Below are 26,526 nucleotides of genomic sequence, written 5' to 3' on the forward strand. Positions count from 1 at the left end.
TTAAAGTTTATCTTGCTCAGGGCAGGGAACTGGGAACTGTGTGAATGCACTAACGTTGAACGTTTTATTTACTTCTAGCGCTTGCGCTGTTGTGTTCAATAGTACCCAGGCTACACTTGAGTTACCGACCGCTACCGTCTTTAACTGGAGTCTGATCGAGTGCCGCGGGAATGCGGACCAGTCAAATCCTGTAGTCACCACTGTGCTATGAATTCTGGGATAGGGAAGGCTGCGAAGTTATGTGAAGGTCCCATCTGCTGTACCCTTCCTTTGCCTGAGAACCGAAGGGCGCATTTTGAAGTCGCTCATGAATTGCGGCAGCCTTCGTCTCACCACTGTGACGCAATCGCACTTCAAATGCGGCCTTCAGAGGTGCAACTCTCCCTTTGGGACAGCCTGCGTAGTGCCGCAGTGACGTAATCGCACTTCAAATGCGGCCTTCAGAGGGTGCAGCCTTCACATTGGGACAGTCTTCGTAGTGCAGGTATGACGTAATCGCACTTCAAATGCGGCCTTCGAAGTGCGCGCACTTCACTTTGGGACACAGCTTTTGACACTTGGTCAGGTGGAACCGGGGATTGAACCACCAACCTTCTGGTTTGTAGACAATCTACATGAACCACTGAGCCACTGCCGCCCCTCTGCCGACGCAAGAGATTCTAATCAACCAACTGATGTCACATATGGACTACTTAGCTTTCTGGACATGGACAGTAAAGTGGGCATTCACTGCATTATGCTCTGGGACTAAAATCTAAAATATCTTAAACCGTGTTCCGATGATGAACTAAGTTCTTACGGGTGTGGAACGACATTGGGGTGAGTCATTAATGACATCAATTTCATTTTCGGGTGAACTAACCCTTTAAATAATATATTTCTTAAGTTTTTGTTTTTTGGTGGGGGAAAAAACACTGTTAATGTGTATTGCTTAATTGTAGTGTCATAGTGATTTTAGTGTTAAGCTTGGGACATACTCTGCAAGAACAAAGAAACTAGTTTGTTTTCTCGAGGTGGCAAGAACAAGAATAAAGTTTGTTCTTGCCAGTACATTCCATACTTCACGAGAAAAGCAGGTGCCAATCATCTGCGTTTCTCCGGATTAACCAAGCCCACTTTAAATGTATGACCAGTCACACAATAGTTCACACCTGCAAGAAAAAAGTTCTGCTCACGTGATGTGTTGAGAACAAGCTGCGAGAACAAAATTACGTAATTTTGTGATCGCAGCCCTGGGAGCGAGAACTTTTTTCTCTGTTCTTGTGGAGTACAGGTCCTTCTAAAAAAAATTAGCATATTGTGATAAAGTTCATTATTTTCCATAATGTAATGATAAAAATTAAACTTTCATACATTTTAGATTCATTGCACACCAACTGAAATATTTCAGGTCTTTTATTGTTTTAATACTGATGATTTTGGCATACAGCTCATGAAACCCAAAATTCCTATCTCAAAAAATTAGCATACCATGAAAAGTTTCTCTAAACGAGCTATTAACCTAATCATCTGAATCAACTAATTAACTCTAAACACCTGCAAACGATTCCTGAGGCTTTTAAAAACTCCCCGCCTGGTTCATTACTCAAAACCGCAACCATGGGTAAGACTGCCGACCTGACTGCTGTCCAGAAAGTCATCATTGACACCCTCAAGCGAGAGGGTAAGACACAGAAAGAAATTTCTGAACAAATAGGCTGTTCCCAGAGTGCTGTATCAAGGCACCTCAGTGGGAAGTCTGTGGGAAGGAAAAAGTGTGGCTAAAACACTGCACAACGAGAAGAGGTGACCGAACCCTGAGGAAGATTGTGGAGAAGGACCGATTTCAGACCTTGGAGGACCTGCGGAAGCAGTAGTGGAGTCTGGAGTAGAAACGTCCAGAGCCACCGTGCACAGCCGTGTGCAGGAAATGGGCTACAGGTGCCGCATTCCCCAGGTCAAGCCACTTTTGGGCTACAGAGAAGCAGCACTGGACTGTTGCTCAGTGGTCCAAAGTACTTTTTTCGGATGAAAGCAAATTTTCATGTCATTCGGAAATCAAGGTGCCAGAGTCTGGAGGAAGACTGGGGAGAAGGAAATGCCAAAATGCCTGAAGTCCAGTGTCAAGTACCCACAGTCAGTGATGGTCTGGGGTGCCATGTCAGCTGCTGGTGTTGGTCCACTGTGTTTTATCAAGGGCAGGGTCAATGCAGCTAGCTATCAGGAGATTTTGGAGCACTTCATGCTTCCATCTGCTGAAAAGCTTTATGGAGATGAAGATTTCGTTTTTTAGCACGACCTGGCACCTGCTCACAGTGCCAAAACCACTGGTAAATGGTTTACTGACCATGGTATTACTGTGCTCAATTGGCCTGCCAACTCTCCTGACCTGAACCCCAGAGAGAATCTGTGGGATATTGTGAAGAGAAAGTTGAGAGACGCAAGACCCAACACTCTGGATGAGCTTAAGGCCGCTATCAAAGCATCCTGGGCCTCCATAACACCTCAGCAGTGCCACAGGCTGATTGCCTCCACGCCACGCCGCATTGAAGCAGTCATTTCTGCAAAAGGATTCCCGACCAAGTATTGAGTGCATAACTGAACATAATTATTTGAAGGTTGACTTTTTTGTATTAAAAACACTTTACTTTTATTGGTCGGATGAAATATGCAAAACATTTTAATTTGGGGTTTTCATGAGCTGTATGTCAAAATCATCAGTATTAAAACAATAAAAGACCTGAAATATTTCAGTTGGTGTGCAATGAATCTAAAATATATGAACGTTTAATTTTTATCATTACATTGTGGAAAATAATGAACTTTATCACAATATGCTAATTTTTTTTAGAAGGACCTGTATGTTGCAGCCTTTACCTTCATGGTGTGTTTTCCTTTTTGTAGTGTTGCCTACAGTGTTGCATATATGTATATATACACTGGGAAATCAAATCTGACAGCATCAAAGAACATTCAAAGAATTACAAATGGTTGCAACTTAGTGAACACTTTTCTAAAACTTTTTAAAAAGCAGTTTATATTAGACATCAAAGTGCACTTTTGAGCTATTAAACCGTTAATTACAACACATTACAACCTATCAATAACAAAAGACAAAAAAAATTAAGTTACAAGTATTTTAGCAGTATTGTAAGAGTTCTTCTGACCTGTGTTTTATTTTTCTTGCTTTAAAGCAGTGGTCTCAAACTGAATTCCTGGAGGGCTACTGCTCTGCGCACTTTTGCTCAACCCTAATCAAACTAGGGCTGCACGTTTTCAAGTTTTTCATTAACCGTTAACCGAGGCCCTTAGCGGTTAATACTCGGTTAACCATAGTGTGCGTCAGGGTTATTATTTTTAGTTAATTAATTTGATGACCGCCATCTCCGTAGTGAACGAGCCTAAAGAAAGAAATGCACATCATGGATTACATAATCAGAGAGTAGCCTATTTATTTTCGTTTTAAATTGTTAAAAGACATTTCAAGCTTTCTTAAGATATATTTCATGTCTGTGAGGCGTACGCTGAGTTTCGTTTAATTAGGATGAGATGCGCGCTCCAGTTCACGAGCAATGCAAGTGGCCGCGAGGGCGCCTGCATGATTAGAGCATGTAGTAAAATATGCAGCCGAGAATGATTCACACAGCATTTGACTCGCGCGGCTGAGCCCCTCCCGGTAGAGAGATCAAGCATCTGTGGACTCATCCCGTCAGCTCTGGCCATCTTGCTTTCAGTCCGCGATTAGCTTTTTTGTTTTCTTCATTACAGTTAAAGTAACCTCTGATTTTCTCTAATCATTCACAAGTTTCTCACTTCAAACATTCTTTCTTCTTCTCCATTATGCACAGCGCGCGCGGCTCCCGCTCTGCTTCTGCCCTAATGCGACTTATAGTCCAGTGCGACTTATGTTATTTTTTGACTGATGCGACTCATATTCCGGAGCCTGAAAAATGCGGTAAGCACTGCATTGCAATACTTGCATTTTGCCCCGTCACTCATTTTTAAAGTGCTCCCATGCTTTCTTTGCCCGCTTCATTGCCCGCTTAGAAAGCTGGTCATGACTTCTTCTTGTGGATATTACAAATGTCTGGGAGCGCTCTTGCGGTCTCTAGGGGTGCAAAAATATATTACAACTAAATTCAAAGCACGTCATTGACGCCACTTAACCGAGCAAAATGTTTCACTCGGTTACGCAATTTTTAACGGTTAATTGGTTAATCGGTTAACCATGGACACCCCTAAATCAAACACACCTGATCCAGCTAATCAAGCCCTGCGTCTCAATCAGCTCCCTAGTTCACTAGTCAGGGCACTGATCAGGACATAAGTCAATGGGCTGACTCCCTGATCAGTGCCCTGACAACTGAAATAGGGAGCTGATTGAGATGCACCCAAGGTCTTTAGGATAACTAGAAACATACAAGCAGGTGTGAGTTAAAGCTAGTTGGAGCTAAACTGTGCAGAGCTGTGGCCCTCCAGGAATTCAGTTTGAGACCAATGCTTTAAAAGGTACTTTGCTGGTGAAATGGGCTTTCAATAAAACTATAAAGCTATACAGTAGAAAAAATAAAATATTAAAATCAGTGATACCTGACTAGAAAAAAAAGTAAAAGGCTGTTGTTTTCCTTTTTGCCAAATAGGTAAGAAAACTTCTACAAAATGCACTGGGCATGTAGCCATCCAGGGCCACTCCCACCAGTCTGCTATTGATACGCTTACCAGAGTCAAATACCGACGTGCTTTAGTAGGAAATACTTCTTAGTAAACTTTTAGTCATAATGGTGTAGACTTGTATTGTTTGTGGGTGTAAAAATTCAAAGAGTAAACGTTTAACAGGAGTTATTTTCACTTTCCAGTGAAGGATCCAGTGCAGTGTAAGCAGCGGTTAAAGGCTGCAAAGAATCGTAATTACTAAAAACCTACTCTTACAATAGCTGCTTTGACCTGTAAGCAGGGATACAAAAATATGAAAGTATAATCTGTAGTTTTCACGAAAGCCCTGAAGCTGTCAAAAGACTTCTGGATGATGCATTTTGCGTCATCCACTAGACATTTGCTGACCAATTAACATAAATGTCCTCCAAGGCCATTTTTACTGTAGTTGCAAAAAGTGGATGTGGAGAATTGTTAAATGCACACTTTAGCTGATATAGCCATCATTATCAAAATATATTTGACCACCCCATGCCACAATAGACCAATCAGAATCCAGTATTCCAGTGCGTCGTGCAATAAGGTGATGATATGTTATACTAATCCAGGATTGCAGTACTCTTTGCAGTATTTTTTTAATATCTTAGCACATGTTGTGGTAGTTGTTGACTTTAAAATACGATACTGTGCAAATAAAAACAGTGTTGAAACATCAGTGGCCTGGCTTGTTAAACTAGCTGATGCAATATGGAGATGGAGCCTGAGAACTGTGTGCGTATGTGCGGTGGAAGTATTAACTTTTAAGAGTCTAAATTTAAACCATGGAATGCAGAAGGCTTCCAGAACAACATAAACTCCAAATAAGCCCAGTGCTACTGTACTGGTGAACTCTACATCCGGATTTATAAAAATGTGCCCAAACAACAACAACAACAACACTTATAGCAATAATGTTATACCTTAGCCAATTCATCTCCAATTATTTATTATTATCTTGATTGTATGCTGCCTATTATTGAGGTCCTTCAGAGTAAATTGCCTTGCAAATTTGCTATTTGCTACCAAAAAACAAAAAAAATAACAAATAACATCCTGATGCATATAAAATGACCAGCAATTGGGGTGTGAAAACCATGCAACTGCTATTTTGTGCACAGCCAACCAACAACAAAGACAGAATTGGGGCACCTTTCACAGACGACGAGTGCATTAATGTCCGCTATTTAGTGAGATTGTAACCTTCACTGCCAGAGTTCTCACTTTAACGCTTTAACAGGGAAGTGAGATGTCACACACCTGTCTCATGCAAGATGCTATAACAGACTGCAATAAATTGTTGTGATGGATTTGATTGATGTTGCATGTGCAAATCAAAAGATGAGAAAATATCAACAATGCTAACACAAAAATCTAAACCATAACTCAATGCAAAAAAATTTACACACTTTATATTAAAATTCTAACTGGGCCCCTAATAGTTTTTTTCATATATGTATGCAAAAATGTATAGCCTATATTATTTAAAGCACTGTGCCCTAACCTAAACTGGGACTTGTCGTAATACTCCTAATTTACTATTTCATGTCACAGTCAATCTGAATGCTGTGTCACTGCAGCATTCCCATTCAGGAACATTACCAATGCCACATCAAAAAATCATCTTTCAAAATATATCAATTGGCATGTACTCTCAGAATGCTCTTTTGTCCAAATCTACCAAGTTTTGTGAAGTTTAGACATTGTTCTCACAAAAAAAAACCAATCAATTAGTCACTATGGGCTAAAGCTAACCCTCCCAAAAAAGTATCAGCTGATATCCGCTAAATAAATTTAGCATCTGTAGGCATTGAGTATCTTTATTATTTGTGCTAATCAGATGAACAGAATGAGAAAAGGTTTCTTTTTTTAAAGATTTCCACGTATTTTCGCAGAAATTAAAAACCATGTCAGTTGGATTTAGGGACGCAAGAAAGATTATCACAATATTTGGTACAGTGCCTTATCTAGATACTGTGGTATGAATATGCCAAATTTCATAATGATCAGCTGCAGTTCACAGTTTAAGATATTAGCTGCTGAATTTGAAAAGTCGCTTTTTCTGAATATTCAAAACTGCTGTAAAATTATGTACTATCCACTGTTCATTTACACTAAATACAATTTATACTATGGCAGAGTGTATTTAAAAGGCAGTCGTCTCAAATCAAACTCATCAAATGTGAAAATGCTGTCCGCGCTATACTGCAAAATGGCATGGTGCAAGTAGGATACAGTGTGCAAAATGGGACACACCTTCAGTACTTTGAGGGATTTGTGACTTTCCCACCAAGTTTGGGATATTTGTCTATTTTGCCCAAACAGTTTTAGTGCAGAAAAACATAATAAAGAAGAAAGTATGAGTGTATATGAGCGTATATAACAACCTTTACAATATGCAAACCAGTCCTCAAGACACCTCTACACAACCACCTCTTCATTTTCATAACTAACTAACTTACTAACAAAGTGTGACAGTAATTTACACCATGGCGTCCTACCCTATCATATCGTTTACACAGGTAACTGCCATGCGCCATGTAACCTATCTGCGTCGAACCACAGAAATAGAAAAGTCCTAAAGAAGGTGAGAGGATAGTATCAAATGTAATCGCATGCAGGAGAACACACAAACAGAGCACTTGTATCTGGAATAAAAAAATACTGCAGAATTAAGCTCGACGACCAGTGCACGAGCGCCAACTGGGTTTATTTAGCAATCGCGCGCTCGTAACTCCTCTGTAACGTTCTAGAAATTACAAAACAGCCAAACACGCATGTATTTCTTCTTAGACAGGGATGCACATCTCACTCCAAATAAAATGAATGTGGCTTAAACATCATTTGCCCTTGCACCTGCCTGATGCTCATTGAAATCCCATTCAAGCGCGTTGACTACAGGTGCGTCGCGAGAGCAAACTCGCACCTGACTCAAGTTCCAAAAAAAGGAATAATACTTTAAATAGCTACTAATATGACACCTTGCTATTATATGCGTAAGGACGGGAAATAAATCCATATGACAACGGAGAAAAGCCCAACAGCGTTGCTTTAAACCCGGAGTAGGCTTCAAGCCAACATTTTTGATGTATCAGCATTACAGTGTCTTTATCGTAATTAATCATCAAGAATGCGCAAAAAGAAAAAAACAATATTGGATTTGCAAAATAAAGACCGGTGTTTTTACTTACAGTTCGTAAGAACTGAACCTCATCTTCCCCTTCGCCACCTTCGGCCATGGCTGTAGAAGAGCCTGCCTAGACTCCGAAAGCCACCACTGACAGCAGGCAGCGGAGCGGTACTTCTCCTGTCCTGCCGATATTAGCATAACGCTCCATCCACAGCCATATAGGGGAGAGCGGGCAAGCCCACTGCCGCTGCTGTCACTCAGTGTCACGAGCACTCTCGCTCTCAATGCCAGTGGAACACCATCACGAGGAGGAAGATCGCATCTGCATCACCTGCGATGTTCCAATGAAACGGAAAATATGAGGGGTTAAGACAGCATGCAAAAATACTCTCCGTCCATACTGCAATATTAAACGCCTCTCACAAGCAGGTGAATGTAAGAAGGAATGATAGCCTACTGTAAAAGGTTGTTTTGTCTATTTTCTTTCTTTCTTAATTAAAGCCTCGCGGTACTGTGTTATAGCCAACACACACACACGTCTGGTTCACTATCTTTGTGGGGACTCTCCATAGTCGTAAAGGTTTTTATACCGTACAAACTGTACATTCTATCCCCCTACACTGCCCCTGCCCCTGCTCCTAAACCTACCCATCACAGGAAACATTCTGCATTTTTACTTTCTCAACAAAAAAAAACTCATCCTGTACACATTAAGCCTTTTAAAAAGTGGGGACCACTGGCTGATATATTTTATATAGCATAGGTTCAACGCATTAATAAAACAGCACAGGAAAAAAAAATATTTTTAAAAAGTCTAGAAAAAGAAAAACGATATTAAGGTGTCCGGAATAAATAATAAAGATACCAGATAAAAGATTTAACAAAAAAACATTGAATAAAAGTTCCAATTTCAAAGTTATTGAAATTGGCATACAATATCCTACTGCATAAGGCTATTATGCACCATAAAAAAATGTGATGGGTAAAACAAAAAAATGGAACACTAGTATCTAAATAAAATAAAATGGCGAATAATAGCAAAAAGTTTATTCAGTCAACTCTTAAAATAAAAAAGGTAAAATTTAATAAATTAACATTCAAAAATACATTATGCATCTTAATGTGAGAAATGTGCTAAGTGATTAACATAATTATATATTTTATGCTGATTTAATGTGAATGCTTGCCTATGACAGACAGGCCATAATGTCATGTATAATTTACACACGTCTCGTTCATAAAGGTATTTGGCGTCTAAATTCTGGGGTAACAGCGCCATCTGGCGGCAAACTCTAAACTGCAGTCGGACACAGCGCAGCTATAGCTAGCCAACAACCTGTCCCATGGCAAGTAGTTTTGACTCTAAATCATCACAGGGTATGAATTCTTGATATCAACAATTTAATTTCAACTAGTAAAAACTCTAATTCTTGATTTCAGCCTCATGGTATTTTCACTAGTGAAATGTCACCATAGGCTGCCTTTCCAATTCAATTGTTGATATCAGCAATTGAATTATTGATATCAACTATTCAATTCTTGATATTAATAATTTAATTTTTAATATCAAAAATTAAATTACTGATATCAACAATTAGCATTTCTGATATCAACAATTAGCATTTCTGATATCAAGAATTTAATTCTCAATATCAGTATAATTTCAGATATCTAAAATGGCTGTCTTATCACATTCATGGTATCAGAAATTACATTGTAACTAGTGGCAATTAAATTGCGGATATAAAAAAAATGCATTTTAACTAGTTAACTAAATACTATTATTTTTTTATTTTACCTTTGCCTGCCCAGTTAACATCTCTCCCATTTGTATTATTCCTGCTTGTTTTTTAAAAAATGTTAGTACAGAATACTTTGACATTGACCTCAGATCCTGGCTTGGGATGATGCCAGTTCAGAGTTCAGTGTTGATAGGACAGTTATCTGTCAAACACAGCCAGAGGGGACAATACGGGAAATACTTATAGGACAGACTACAGTTTGGATGAATACCAGTTAAGAAGTAGCCAGGGGGTTATGGTAAGAATTACAGTTTTTATTCCAGATTACTAAGAGACATAGATTTTATGTAAGCATTGATTATGGGTTTCATAAAGAAACTTTATAACTTCTATGTTTACCTTTGTTGACACAAATGATTGTTAAATGAATGCAGACAAGACTGTCTTTGTTTTGCAGTTGTTCTTTAGTTGTTTTGAAATTTCCGTTAAATTTACACTGATTTTACTTTTGACTACAGATAGACTATCTGTAGTCAAAACTAAAATCAGTGTAAATTTAATGGAAATTTCAAAACAACTGCAGGTCTGAAAAGTTGTTCTAGTCACTCATGGTCCATCCTTGGGCGTAAAAGGATGCCATTATCATTCAGAATGTTGTATGAAATAATTATCCACTATTACCATATCATCCGCTCAAAAGTTCTTATTATTATTAATAATAATACTAATAATAATAGATTTTATTTATAATGCACTTTCATTCCGAAGAATCTCAAAGTGCAACAAAGGGAAAAAATAACAACAAATGAATAACAAGTAAAAATATAGAATAATACAAACAATCAACCAACACAGAAAACTGAACCGAAACAGAGCTGATGGTGAACAGAAACAGAGCTGATGATGAACAAAAAACAGAGCTGATGGTGAACAGAAACAGAGCTGATGGTGAACAGAAAACAGCTGATGGTGAACAGAAACAGAGCTGATGGTGAAAGGAAACAGAGCTGATGATGAACAGAAAACAGAGCTGATGGTGAACAGAAACAGAGCTGATGGTGAACAGAAAACTGCTGATGGTGAACAGAAACAGAGCCGATGGTGAACAGAAACAGAGCTGATGGTGAACAGAAACAGAGCTGATGATGAACAGAAAACAGAGCTGATGGTGAACAGAAACAGAGCTGATGGTGAACAGAAAACAGAGCTGATGGTGAACAGAAACAGAGCTGATGATGAACAGAAAACAGAGCTGATGGTGAACAGAAACAGAGCTGATGGTGAACAGAAAACAGAGCTGATGGTGAACAGAAACAGAGCTGATGGTGAACAGAAAACAGCTGATGGTGAACAGAAACAGAGCTGATGGTGAACAGAAACAGAGCTTATGGTGAACAGAAACAGAGCTGATGGTGAACAGAAACAGAGCTGATGATGAACAGAAAACAGAGCTGATGGTGAACAGAAACAGAGCTGATGATGAACAGAAAACAGAGCTGATGGTGAACAGAAAACAGAGCTGATGGTGAACAGAAACAGAGCTGATGATGAACAGAAAACAGAGCTGATGGTAAACAGAAACAGAGCTGATGGTGAACAGAAACAGCTGATGGTGAACAGAAACAGAGCTGATGGTGAACAGAAAACAGAGCTGATGGTGAACAGAAACAGAGCTGATGGTGAACAGAAACAGAGCTGATGGTGAACAGAAACAGAGCTGATGGTGAACAGAAACAGAGCTGATGATGAACAGAAAACAGAGCTGATGGTGAACAGAAACAGAGCTGATGGTGAACAGAAAACAGCCGATGGTGAACAGAAACAGAGCTGATGATGAACAGAAACAGAGCTGATGATGAACAGAAAACAGAGCTGATGGTGAACAGAAACAGAGCTGATGGTGAACAGAAAACAGCTGATGGTGAACAGAAACAGAGCTGATGGTGAACAGAAACAGAGCTGATGGTGAACAGAAAACAGCCGATGGTGAACAGAAACAGAGCTGATGGTGAACAGAAAACAGCCGATGATGAACAGAAAACAGCCGATGGTGAACAGAAACAGAGCTGATGGTGAACAGAAACAGAGCTGATGATGAACAGAAAACAGAGCTGATGGTGAACAGAAACAGAGCTGATGGTGAACAGAAACAGAGCTGATGATGAACAGAAAAAGAGCTGATAGTGAACAGAAACAGAGCTGATGGTGGACAGAAACAGAGCTGATGGTGAACAGAAAACAGCTGATGGTTAAACAGCTGTTGAAACAGAGCGGATGGTGATAAGAAAACAGAGCTGATGGTGAACAGAAACAGAGCTGATGGTGAACAGAAACAGAGCTGATGGTGAACAGAAAAAAGAGCTGATGGTGAACAGAAAACAGAGCTGATGGTGAACAGAAACAGAGCTGATGGTGAACAGAAAACCGAGCTGATGATGAACAGAAAACAGAGCTGATGGTGAACAGAAAACAGAGCTAATGGTGAACAGAAAACAGAGCTGATGGTGAACAGAAACAGAGCTGATGGTAAACAGAAACAGAGCTGATGATTAACAGAAAACAGAGCTGATGATGAACAGAAAACAGAGCTGATTGTGAACAGAAACAGAGCTGATGATGAACAGAAAACAGAGCTGATGGTGAACAGAAAACAGAGCTGATGGTGAACAGAAACAGAGCTGATGATGAACAGAAAACAGAGCTGATGGTGAACAGAAACAGAGCTGACGGTGAACAGAAACAGAGCTGACGGTGAACAGAAACAGCTGATGGTGAACAGAAACAGAGCTGATGGTGAACAGAAAACAGAGCTGATGGTGAACAGAAACAGAGCTGATGGTGAACAGAAAACAGCTGATGGTGAACAGAAACAGAGCTGATGGTGAACAGAAACAGAGCTGATGATGAACAGAAAACAGAGCTGATGGTGAACAGAAACAGAGCTGATGGTGAACAGAAAACAGCCGATGGTGAACAGAAACAGAGCTGATGATGAATAGAAAACAGAGCTGATGGTGAACAGAAACAGAGCTTATGGTGAACAGAAACAGAGCTGATGGTGAACAGAAACAGAGCTGATGATGAACAGAAAACAGAGCTGATGGTGAACAGAAAACAGAGCTGATGGTGAACAGAAAACAGCTGATGGTGAACAGAAACAGAGCTGATGGTGAACAGAAACAGAGCTGATGGTGAACAGAAAACAGCCGATGGTGAACAGAAACAGAGCTGATGGTGAACAGAAAACAGCCGATGATGAACAGAAAACAGCCGATGGTGAACAGAAACAGAGCTGATGGTGAACAGAAACAGAGCTGATGATGAACAGAAAACAGAGCTGATGGTGAACAGAAACAGAGCTGATGGTGAACAGAAACAGAGCTGATGATGAACAGAAAACAGAGCTGATGGTGAACAGAAACAGAGCTGATGGTGAACAGAAACAGAGCTGATGGTGAACAGAAAACAGCTGATGGTTAAACAGCTGTTGAAACAGAGCGGATGGTGATAAGAAAACAGAGCTGATGGTGAACAGAAACAGAGCTGATGGTGAACAGAAACAGAGCTTATGGTGAACAGAAAACAGAGCTGATGGTGAACAGAAACAGAGCTGATGATGAACAGAAAACAGAGCTGATGGTGAACAGAAACAGAGCTGATGGTGAACAGAAAACAGAGCTGATGGTGAACAGAAAACAGCCGATGGTGAACAGAAACAGAGCTGATGATGAACAGAAAACAGAGCTGATGGTGAACAGAAAACAGCTGATGGTGAACAGAAACAGAGCTGATGGTGAACAGAAACAGAGCTGATGGTGAACAGAAAACAGCTGATGGTGAACAGAAACAGAGCTGATGGTGAACAGAAACAGAGCTGATGGTGAACAGAAAACAGCCGATGGTGAACAGAAACAGAGCTGATGGTGAACAGAAAACAGCCGATGATGAACAGAAAACAGCCGATGGTGAACAGAAACAGAGCTGATGGTGAACAGAAACAGAGCTGATGATGAACAGAAAACAGAGCTGATGGTGAACAGAAACAGAGCTGATGGTGAACAGAAACAGAGCTGATGATGAACAGAAAAAGAGCTGATAGTGAACAGAAACAGAGCTGATGATGAACAGAAAAAGAGCTGATAGTGAACAGAAACAGAGCTGATGGTGGACAGAAACAGAGCTGATGGTGAACAGAAAACAGCTGATGGTGAACAGAAACAGAGCTGATGGTGAACAGAAACAGAGCTGATGGTGAACAGAAAACAGCTGATGGTGAACAGAAACAGAGCTGATGGTGAACAGAAAACAGCCGATGATGAACAGAAAACAGCCGATGGTGAACAGAAACAGAGCTGATGGTGAACAGAAACAGAGCTGATGATGAACAGAAAACAGAGCTAATGGTGAACAGAAACAGAGCTGATGGTGAACAGAAACAGAGCTGATGATGAACAGAAAAAGAGCTGATAGTGAACAGAAACAGAGCTGATGGTGGACAGAAACAGAGCTGATGGTGAACAGAAAACAGCTGATGGTTAAACAGCTGTTGAAACAGAGCGGATGGTGATAAGAAAACAGAGCTGATGGTGAACAGAAACAGAGCTGATGGTGAACAGAAACAGAGCTGATGGTGAACAGAAAAAAGAGCTGATGGTGAACAGAAAACAGAGCTGATGGTGAACAGAAACAGAGCTGATGGTGAACAGAAAACCGAGCTGATGATGAACAGAAAACAGAGCTGATGGTGAACAGAAAACAGAGCTAATGGTGAACAGAAAACAGAGCTGATGATGAACAGAAAACAGAGCTGATGGTGAACAGAAAACAGAGCTGATGGTGAACAGAAAACAGCTGATGGTGAACAGAAACAGAGCTGATGGTGAACAGAAACAGAGCTGATGGTGAACAGAAACAGAGCTGATGGTGAACAGAAAACAGCTGATGGTTAAACAGCTGTTGAAACAGAGCGGATGGTGATAAGAAAACAGAGCTGATGGTGAACAGAAACAGAGCTGATGGTGAACAGAAACAGAGCTGATGGTGAACAGAAAACAGAGCTGATGGTGAACAGAAACAGAGCTGATGGTGAACAGAAACAGAGCTGATGATGAACAGAAAATAGAGCTGATGGTGAACAGAAACAGAGCTGATGGTGAACAGAAAACAGAGCTGATGGTGAACAGAAAACAGCCGATGGTGAACAGAAACAGAGCTGATGATGAACAGAAAACAGAGCTGATGGTGAACGGAAACAGAGCTGATGGTGAACAGAAAACAGCTGATGGTGAACAGAAACAGAGCTGATGGTGAACAGAAACAGAGCTGATGGTGAACAGAAAACAGCCGATGGTGAACAGAAACAGAGCTGATGGTGAACAGAAAACAGCCGATGATGAACAGAAAACAGCCGATGGTGAACAGAAACAGAGGTGATGGTGAACAGAAACAGAGCTGATGATGAACAGAAAACAGAGCTGATGGTGAACAGAAACAGAGCTGATGGTGAACAGAAACAGAGCTGATGATGAACAGAAAAAGAGCTGATAGTGAACAGAAACAGAGCTAAAGGTGGACAGAAACAGAGCTGATGGTGAACAGAAAACAGCTGATGGTTAAACAGCTGTTGAAACAGAGCGGATGGTGATAAGAAAACAGAGCTGATGGTGAACAGAAACAGAGCTGATGGTGAACAGAAACAGAGCTGATGGTGAACAGAAAAAAGAGCTGATGGTGAACAGAAAACAGAGCTGATGGTGAACAGAAACAGAGCTGATGGTGAACAGAAAACCGAGCTGATGATGAACAGAAAACAGAGCTGATGGTGAACAGAAAACAGAGCTAATGGTGAACAGAAAACAGAGCTGATGGTGAACAGAAACAGAGCTGATGGTAAACAGAAACAGAGCTGATGATTAACAGAAAACAGAGCTGATGATGAACAGAAAACAGAGCTGATGGTGAACAGAAACAGAGCTGATGATGAACAGAAAACAGAGCTGATGGTGAACAGAAAACAGAGCTGATGGTGAACAGAAACAGAGCTGATGATGAACAGAAAACAGAGCTGATGGTGAACAGAAACAGAGCTGATGGTGAACAGAAACAGCTGATGGTGAACAGAAACAGAGCTGATGGTGAACAGAAAACAGAGCTGATGGTGAACAGAAACAGAGCTGATGGTGAACAGAAAACAGCTGATGGTGAACAGAAACAGAGCTGATGGTGAACAGAAACAGAGCTGATGATGAACAGAAAACAGAGCTGATGGTGAACAGAAACAGAGCTGATGGTGAACAGAAAACAGAGCTGATGGTGAACAGAAAACAGCCGATGGTGAACAGAAACAGAGCTGATGATGAATAGAAAACAGAGCTGATGGTGAACAGAAACAGAGCTTATGGTGAACAGAAACAGAGCTGATGGTGAACAGAAACAGAGCTGATGATGAACAGAAAACAGAGCTGATGGTGAACAGAAAACAGAGCTGATGGTGAACAGAAAACAGCTGATGGTGAACAGAAACAGAGCTGATGGTGAACAGAAACAGAGCTGATGGTGAACAGAAAACAGCCGATGGTGAACAGAAACAGAGCTGATGGTGAACAGAAAACAGCCGATGATGAACAGAAAACAGCCGATGGTGAACAGAAACAGAGCTGATGGTGAACAGAAACAGAGCTGATGATGAACAGAAAACAGAGCTGATGGTGAACAGAAACAGAGCTGATGGTGAACAGAAACAGAGCTGATGATGAACAGAAAACAGAGCTGATGGTGAACAGAAACAGAGCTGATGGTGAACAGAAACAGAGCTGATGGTGAACAGAAAACAGCTGATGGTTAAACAGCTGTTGAAACAGAGCGGATGGTGATAAGAAAACAGAGCTGATGGTGAACAGAAACAGAGCTGATGGTGAACAGAAACAGAGCCGATGGTGAACAGAAAACAGAGCTGATGGTGAACAGAAAACAGAGCTGATGGTGAACAGAAAACCGAGCTGATGATGAACAGAAAACAGAGCTGATGGTGAACAGAAAACAGAGCTGATGGTGAACAGAAACAGAGCTGATGGTAAACAGAAACAGAGCTGATGATTAACAGAAAACAGAGCTGATGGTGAACAGAAACAGAGCTGATGGTGAACAGAAAACAGCTGATGGTGAACAGAAACAGAGCTGATGGTGAACAGAAAACAGAGCTGATGGTGAACAGAAAACAGAGCTGATGGTGAACAGAAAACAGAGCTGATGATAAACAGAAAACAGAGCTGATGGTGAACATAAAACAAAGCTGATGGTGAACAGAAAACAGCTGATGGTGAACAGAAACAGAGCTGACGGTCAACAGAAAACAGAGCTGATGGTGAACAGAAAACAGAGCTGATGGTGAACAGAAAACAGAGCTGATGGTGAACAGAAACAGAGCTGATGGTGAACAGAAACAGAGCTGATGGTGAACAGAAAACAGAGCTGATGGTGAACAGAAACAGAGCTGATGGTGAACAGAAACAGAGCTGATGGTGAACAGAAAACAGAGCTGATGGTGAACAGAAAACAGAGCTGATGGTGAACAGAAACAGAGCTGATGGTGAACAGAAACAGAGCTGATGGTGAACAGAAAACAGAGCTGATGGTGAACAGAAACAGAGCTGATGGTGAACAGAAAACAGAGCTGATGGTGAACAGAAAACAGAGCTGATGGTGAATGAACAGAAAACAGAGCTGATGGTGAACAGAAAACAGAGCTGATGGTGAACAGAAAACAGAGCTGTTGGTGAATGAACAGAAAACAGAGCTTATGGTGGAAGTCTCTGTGAGCTCCGCAGCACACTTGGGTCCACTCCATGTTTTACATTTCTCCCAGCAGCAGTGTCCTGATGATGTCGTCAAGGCATGACAGCTGAAGTCCAGCAGATGATGGGTCTTCATGACGATTCAGATGATGGGGATTGCCGCAGCACTATGCAGGAGGCAGATAAAGTTTTCTGGGCACTTCTGTGGACACACCGGGGTCGACGCAGAAGTCCAAGCCGCTCCACGGCCGCAATGCAAGACGGAACAGCGGCGCAGCTTCAAACAAAAACATCAGAGAAGCGGTGGAAAACAGCGAAACGATGAACAGCGTCCTCTCAGTGACTGCCAGCAATCAGCAACAGTCCCAATCGTAGTTTTGACTGTTAGACTAGTCACAAACATAATAAAATAAAATCGAAATCTAATAGCACAGTAACATGATTTGTGGGTGGAGAAGCGGAGAACAGACAACGCCAGCGTCCTCTCCCCCACGTTGCCTATCAACTTCAAATACAGTAATGTTATGAAACATTATTCTGATTTAATATTACTCGATTGGGATCAACAAACGGAATGTTCACTTTTCATTCATTGTCACAGGATCTTTCAGAAATCACTCTTAATATGCTGATTTGGTGCTCAAGAAACAGTATTGATACTTTTTCAGACTTCTTTGATGAATAGAACGTGTAAACAACAATTATTTAAAACTAATCTTCTATTTAACTTTAACTTTCTTTTTTAAAAAGACCGTCATAATGATTAACTGTCATGGAGGGCACCAGTGCTGTTCCCCAGCTTTACAAAACAATCAGAGAGAAAAAACAAGATAAGTACATTTCTCCGGGCTCCATAATGAAGGGAAGGGCAAAGCTTTGATTAGTTCTGACATGAAGGAGGTGGGGCCGTCGAACACTGAGCGTGAGGGTCTTGATAAGACAAATGAAGTCAGAAACAAGGTGCTTTTTGAGGACCTGTTGGATCAACGTGCAGATTGCAAAGCCGAGGCTTATAATGGGAAATCAACAGGGGAACAAGAATTCAGACTTGGTAAGTGACCATCGAATGGGAGTGGATCTGTGTTGCACCAGCAGCCCGGAGCACAGACTCTTCATTTCTCCTAAAAGCCTGAGAATATCCTCCAGAGGGCGGAAAGAGAAGAAATTGGGGGTGATGAGTTCGCAGGATGTGGAGAGGAGGATGCCCATGAGCACTACAGAAGCACTTTCACACAAAGTTTTAAAAAATGAAAAGGGGCAATGCGGGCATGAACGTCCCAGGACGCTGGCTGAATTGAAAAATAAAGCAGTCGCTAAGAATTCAAGGAGTTTTGAGGAAGATCTGTCCAGTGAGCTCTCAGAGTATGACAACGGATTTGAAATTGACTCAGATGAGACACAAGATCTACATGGCCAGATGAAGACTACTAAGCATACTTCTCAAGAGAAGCCTCAAACAACAGACATTCAACTGTACCGGTGTGGGAATGAAGTTATGGACCAGCAGGAAGCAACATCCAGAGTGAGAAACAAAATAGTCGAAGTGGAGAACATTATTCCCCACGTTTTTTGCACCAGTTTAGACTGTTTGAGAGGTAGCACTCATGCCTTAACCGCAGGTGGGGTTTTGCATAAGGATAGTCACATACCCATCCAGCACATGGAGAGTTTCCCTTCAGAGCTCTGCAAAGAACTTAAGCAAACAAATATAACATTCGTCACTGCAATTTCAACAAGTCTGGACACCACACCATCACCCCGTCTATCCGCACAAACCTCCAGGCCCCTGCCGCAATACCGAATTCTTCCGCTACCTGAAGGGGATGCAGAAGACTACAACAGAATTTATCTATACGGTGGCACAGAAAGAAGTAGCTATAATGGATCCGTATCAACAGTCATTGAGCAAAGTGTCAGTTTGACCGCATCCACCACAACAACTATCCCCACCTCTTCAACTATAGGTGTGTGACCTTTCTGTCCTTATGAACCCTTCCTGATTTTGTTCTTCTGTCTCTTACTTTTTTTATGATAAAAACCTTTTCATCAAATGCATGATAGTATTGGCCTGTGATTAATTTTAATATTAATTTTAATTAGCAGACTGTTAGGGGTAGACTTAAGTTGAAATTGTAGTTGCAAAGTTACTTCTATTCTTATTTTTATTATACTTTTGAATAGTAGAATGTATATAGAGAGAATGTATATAGAGAATGTATATAGAATGTACATTTACTCACGTGTGTGTGTGTGTGTGTGTATATATGTGTGTATATATATATATATGTCTGTGTGTGTGTGTGTGTGTGTGTGTATATATATATATATATATGTGTGTGTGTGTGTGTGTGTGTGTGTGTGTGTGTGTGTGTGTGTGTGTGTGTGTGTGTACATATATATACACACACAAACACTCACCTAAAGGATTATCAGGAGCACCACACTAATACTGTGTTTGACCCCCCTTTGCAGTCAGAACTGCCTTAATTCTTCGTGGCATTGATTCAACAAGGTGCTGAAAGCATTCTTTAGAAATGTTGGCCCAATTGATAGGATAGCATCTTGCAGTTGATGGAGATTTGTGGGATGCAAAGAGGGGCCCATTTTAGTACAGTGAACTCATTGTCATGTTCAAGAAACCAATTTGAAATGATTTGAGCTTTGTGACATGGTGTATTATTCTGCTGGAAGTAGCCATCAGAGGATGGGTACATGGTGGTCATAAAGGGATGGACATGGTCAGAAACAATGCTCAGGTAGGCCGTGGCATTTAAATGATGCCCATTTGGCACTAAGGGGCCTAAAGTGTGCCAAGAAAACATCCCCCACACCATTACACCACCACCACCAGCCTGCACAGTGGTAACAAGACATGATGGATCCATGTTCTCATTCTGTTTATGCCAAATTTTGACTACTATCTGAATGTCTCATAAGAAATCGAGACTCATCAGACCAGGCAACATTTTTTCAGTCTTCAAGTGTCCAATTTGGGTGAGCTCGTGCAAATTGTAGCCTCATTTTCCTATTTGTAGTGGAGATGAGTGCAGGGATGGAAATTAGCACCCGCCACCAGCCAAATGCAGGTGATTTTGAGTTGTGGCGGGTAAACTCGCTTCACCTACCTGCCACCGTGGCGGGTTAATAAAAATATCTACTGTTTCACCTCTTTGTAAATTTTGTTTAATGTATGCAAGTGGTGCTGTCGTACGTTCGAATACGAGCAGTCGTTTTTCGCCGTCATCATCACCTGGGAATGTGTGTAATGTTAGAGCCAGAAGACGCGAATGAGGAGGCCTCGCGCGCCGAAAATGTTCTGTCTCTGTGCATCATCCAAAAGCGTGCTCTCGTCTTACAGTGCTCAAATATTGAGTTCTCTTTCAAGTCTTGCGCTTGAACGGACAAACTCACACAAAAAGTGTCCATCTTGAAGAGTATCATGTCATGTCCATCTTGAAGAGTATCCAAGCAGACATAGTCTTTATATGCCTTAAAGGGGGGGGTAACACTCAGTTTCAGTCAATCTCATGTCAATCTTGAGTACCTATAGAGTAGTATTGCATCCTTCATATTTCCGAAAAGACTTTAGTTTTATTATATTTATAAAAGAAATATGGGTTGTACCGAGTCTTTCCAGAAAAAACCGAGCGCCTAGAGGCGTATCGTGTGGGCGGAGCTAAAGAATGACGAGCGGTTATTTTCGTACGAAAACTGAAACTAAGACTAAAACTATTGGTCAATAAACATTTTCGTAAACTGAAATAAAATAAAAAAATCTGAATAAATAAAAATCTAAAACTAAACCAAACTAACTACTCTTACTAAAAAACTAACTGAAATAAAATAATAATTAGCAAAAATAAATATTCGTTTTCGTTATTAATACGCTCTCTTTACTGTGGTGGAAAATGTGACTGTGGCGGTTGAGGAAGTGTCTGAATATTGCGCTACTGCGCATGAAGTCATCTGAGGAGATTACCGCTGTCCTGTGACGGACGTGTGCAGACAGGCAACACATCGCTAGTCCTAAACGGCAGTTCGCAATGAATCAATGCGTCCGCGGCGTGGCAGTGAAATGGGAAATAACACAAGGTAATGAGATGCACGTTGAACTTCTTTTAACTTAAGCTCACTGTTTTAGAATGCTGATTCTTACGTGACGAGAGACGCAGGCGCAAAAGTAAGCAACTATAGTAGCAAGTACTAGCCTACTCTGCGTTTGAGATTTCATGTTTGCATAATATTGACAGGCTCAAAGGTGTTTTCATATTCATTTACTACTATTAATATTATTATCTGTGTGGAGACATTTCCCCACAAAGTAGGGAATACCAGGACACACATACACACACACTATATTGGCAAATGTTTTGGGATGCCTGCTTTTATATGCACATGAACTTTACTGACATCCCATTCTTAATCTGTGATGTTTAATATGGAGTTGGCCCACCCTTTGCAGCTATAACAGCTTCAACTCTTCTGGGAAGGCTTTCCACAAGGTTTAGGAGTGTGTTTTTGACCACTCTTCTAGAAGTGCATTTGTGAGGTCAGGCACTGATGTTGGACAAGAAGGTCTGGCTCAAAGTCTCCACTCTAATTCATCCCAAAGGTGTTCTATCAAGTTGAGGTCAGGACTCTGTGCAGGCCAGTAAAGTTCCTCCACACCAAACTCACTCATCCATGTCTTTATGGACGTTGCTTTGTGCAATGGTGGTGAATAGTCATGTTCAAACAAGGAAGGAACCATCCCCAAACTTTTCCCACAAAGTTGGGAGCATAAAATTGTCCAAAATGTCTTGGTATGCTAAAGCATTAGTTCCTTTCACTGGACCTTAGGGGCCAAGCCCAACCCCTGAAAAACAACCCCACATCATAATCCCACCACCACCAAGGTCAGGCAAGTACCATTTTTCTGGCAACCACCGAACCCAGACTCGTCCAGATTGCCAGAGAAGCGCGATTCGTCACTCCAGAGAACATCTCCACTGCACTAGTGCCCAGTGCCGAGATGCTTTACACCACTGTATCTGATGTAAGGCTTAGATGCAGCTGCTCGGCCATGGAAATCTATTCCATGAAGCTCTCTACACACTGTACTTGAGCTAATCTGAAGGTCACACAAAGTTTGGAGGTCTGTAGCTATGGACTTTGCAGAACGTTTGCAATTTCTGCACACTCAGCACCTTAGTATGCGCTGTCCGCCTTGTGATTGTACGTGGCCTACCACTTTGTGGCCGAGTTGCTGTTGTCCCAAATTACTTCCACTTTGTTATATCACTAACAGTTGACCACGGAATATTTAGTAGTAAGGAGATTTCATGAATGGACTTATTGCACAGGTGACAACATATCACAGTTGAATTCACTGAGCTCCTGAGAGCAACCCATTCTTTCACAAATGTTTGTAAAAGCAGTCTGCATGTCTAGGTGCTTGATTTTATACACTTGTGGCCATGAAAGTGATTGAAACATCTATATTCAATGATTTGGAGGGGTGTTCCAATATTTTTGCCAATATAGTATATGTATATATTTACATGTAATAATTTAGCAGATGGTTTTATCCTAAGCGACTTATGAAGATAGGAAAGCAGTAGAAGTAATCAAACCAACAATATGGGCAACAATATGCAAGTGCTGTGATTAGTCCCAGTTATTTTAGTATAGTACATATAGCAAGGTTTTTTGTGTTTTTTCAAATAGATATAGAATAGTGTTAGTATAAATGGATCATGTGTTGAAGAAAAGATGCATCTTCAGTAGTTTCTTAAACATGGCTAAAGATTCAGCAGCTCGGTTTGATAGGCAGGTCATTTTGCCATCTTAGAACAGTCAAGGTAAAGGTCCATGAAAGTGATTTTGTGTCTCCTTGGGATGGCACCACAAGGTGCTGTTCACTTGCAGAATGACAGCTTCTGGAGGGTATGTAGGTCTTAAGTAGGTCATACATCAGTCCCTTGAATTTGATGCGAGCAGCAATTGGAACCCAGTGGAATTGGTTCTCTTTGGCTCGTTAAAGACAACTCATGCTGCAGCAGATCAGTTGCAGAGGTTTGACAGCACATGCTGAAAGGCCTGCCAGCAGTGGAGGAAGGTCACCTGGTCCCATGAGTCCTGTTTTCTTTTATATCACGTGGACGGCCTTGTGTGTGCACCATTTGCCTGGGGAAGTGATGGTACCAGGAAGCACTGTGGGACAAGCCGGTGGAGGGAGTGTGATGCTCTGAGCAATGTTATGCTGAGAAACCCTGGGTCTGGATTTCAGTAGGATAATAGTTCAGGATAATAGTTCAGAAATAGTTTGAGAAACATGATGAAGAGTTCAAGATGTTGGCCTAGCCTCCAAATTTCCCAGATCTCAATACAATCCAAGTTCGATCCAACAAAACATGGAGCTAAAGAGGTGAGATTAAGATGTGCATCATTATGTAGTGCCTTATGCAATGCTTCTTAAGCTTCAGTATTATGTTTTGATGGTATTTAGGTGTTTTGAAAGTAGAAACACATTGATGAGGGATTAAGAATACAGCAGAGCATAGACTATTACTCCAGTCTGTGATCACTGAGGTGGATAGGAATGCTAAACCTAGACCTTGTGATGGTTGTCATGATACAGATTAGTACGGGTGAGATGCTGAAACACTGAAGACTTCCAGTCCAAAACCTTGAGGCATGCTGTGTCAACCTCAATACTTCTATATTTTGCAGACGATCATATGATTTCAGGTGGGCCTGTATGGTGATGCTTGAGGTTTTTTCAGGAATGCAAACTCAATGTAAATGAGGCATCCTACCATGAAAGATTATAGACAACTTTTGATCTCCCTGCTCTTGTTGAACTAATGACCAACTTACCTAAAAAGGGAGAAGGATGAAGAATGAGGAATGAGGAAGTATCTTCTAGCTTCAATGTAGTTGTGGTTAATCTCTTCGGAGTTTCTTTCAGTTAAGAGACCTGTTAGAATAGACATCAGTTAGTAAGATTGTGTGATTTGTTGTGAACTTACATATTAGCTGTAAACACTCTGCTATAAACAAAGCTAATTATTCAGGCTTGTGAGATCTATCGTCTGATATTAGAAGTGTGGTGAATAGACCATGATGTGGATGTGCAATCAATCTTGTGTGAAATTGGTTATTTAGAATTATATTTATATTGCTTTTTAACGTTTTGTCCCTTCATTGATTTAGCAATGACTGGCCTAAATACCTATGATCTTATTTAAATTCCTTTTAGCCATGTATTCAATGCATAGACCCCATAGAAAACAGGATGTTAGAGAAAGCAATATGAATGAGGCTACCTGCCGCATTCTGGTAAGACTCTCATGTATCACAGTAGCAGCAGTTTTAGCCCAACAGCTAGCTGTTAATGTTCAAATCCCTTGAGCTTTACAGGAAATGACATCCTGGAGATGAGTCAAGCAGTAAATGAGATTGTAAATGAGATTAGAGGCACACAAAACAATCTGAGTGTGACGGTAGGTTTGTTGAGTGTGTGTGTGTGTGTGTGTGTGTGTGTGTGTGTGTGTGTGTGTGTGTGTGTGTGTGTGTGTGTGTGTGTGAGTGAGCGAGAGAGACACGTGTGTGTCAGAATTGAATTAAGAATGAACTGAATTTCCAGCCCTAAACTCTGAATTTGAACTGATGCAGCAGAATTCTAAACTGCATTAATTTTACTTAAATATGAAAAAAACATAAATTATTTCCACACTGTATACACTAATGTTCAAAAATGGCCTAATTATTTTATGCAGCAGTGATGCTTTTAAACTGATCAAAAGTGAAGGTATTTATAATACAAAAAATTTCTATCTAAAAAAAAAATGCTGCTCTTTTTTAATTTTGAAAGAATCCTGGGGGGAAAATTAAGCAGCACAACTGTTTTCAACATTGATATTAATAAGAAATGTCTGAATGCTAGTTTAATTGTTTCAGTTTTGTACTGAATTTATTTTAACCAATTTAGTGAAAGTCCTCCTACTGTCATTTTAAATAAAATTTCCCTTATTTGAAAGGGAGTCATCATTTTGTCCAACCCTGGTCTCTGTGTTCCAAAGTGTTTGAGTTATTGACATTTTTTGGTCTGTTTGTTTTTTCTATTTCAATCGAACAGTCAGTAGAGTGACGTTTAAATAAGGACTTTTTCACACTACTATCTCTATACTCTTTATCTGGACAAAATAACCACTCATCATTCCCCTCAGGGTTATCCACTCAAAAATAACTAATTCCGTGAAGCTAATGATTACCTGCCTGTCTACTAGAGTTGTCAAAGATTAATGTTTTATTCTCAATAGATAAAACTGAACTCATAAGTAAGCTCAAAAGTGACCATCACATGCACAATAAACATGAATCATTGGTTGTCGGACTCGGACACAATAAAAGTCCAAATAATTGAGTGCTGTAAAAAATAAAAAAAATAAAAATTGTTGTAGCCAACCTGATGGAGACATTTCCGCCTGTCATTGGATGTTTTCGGCCATTTTACATAAGATAACAAAAAATAGGACGCGTTTAAATATTGAAATATTATTCAAATATTAAGTGGCACAGCAAACGCCAACAAGGGAGTCACGGTACAGAGATGGACAGGGAATTTACCCGCCAAAACGTTAGGCAAAAAGTAACAAGGTAAAATACCTTTGAATGAGTGTGTTTAGTTTGTTTTTTTTACCTCAAGAATGCTTGTGATAGTAGCCTAGTTGTGCGGAGCCGGGAATAAAATGCATGAGATATGGGACCGTTATCATACGCTTAGCTCAGTTAGCATGGAAACTGGGAAACAATCTCTCAGTAGTGAGGGCACAGGGAATCAATCAATGGACTCCCTCAGTGCCCTATGAGAGCTGATTGTCGACGCACCTACACATTTAATTTCAACTTAAGTTGCATTTCTTTTTTCACTAAATACGTATTCTGATTTTTTACATAAATTTTATGTCAATTGTATAAATATTTGATGTAGGCTAAATTGTATTGAATATATTTCAATATATAAAATAGCCTATTCCATGTAGCCTTTAGCTTTTATTTTATACATTATTTTTATTTTATATAAATACGAAAAACATATATAAGTTATACATTTTAATGTGGAAGGATTGTAATTTATTTATTTGCATATATTGCTGTAACAATTAGGAATTTTGACTAAGACTGTATTTTTCCATATTAATTAATGATC

General features: G+C 40.4%; 1 protein-coding gene across 1 annotated transcript in view; it reads right to left on the bottom strand.

The window, feature by feature from the left end:
- ryr3 (ryanodine receptor 3) overlaps window positions 1–26,146 on the bottom strand; it is a 132,543-nt gene extending 106,397 nt beyond the window's left edge. The window contains exons 1-3 of the mRNA XM_067417529.1: window positions 26,017–26,146; window positions 24,192–24,291; window positions 7,860–8,129 (exon numbers count right to left, since the gene is read on the bottom strand). Of these exons, the coding sequence (XP_067273630.1) occupies window positions 7,860–7,907 (48 nt within the window). The 5' untranslated portion in view covers window positions 7,908–8,129; window positions 24,192–24,291; window positions 26,017–26,146. The remainder of the gene's footprint in view (window positions 1–7,859; window positions 8,130–24,191; window positions 24,292–26,016) is intronic.
- Between the last annotated feature and the right edge of the window lie 380 nt (window positions 26,147–26,526).

The sequence above is a fragment of the Pseudorasbora parva genome, chromosome 15 (assembly GCF_024679245.1).
Source record: "Pseudorasbora parva isolate DD20220531a chromosome 15, ASM2467924v1, whole genome shotgun sequence".
NCBI lineage: Eukaryota > Metazoa > Chordata > Actinopteri > Cypriniformes > Gobionidae > Pseudorasbora > Pseudorasbora parva.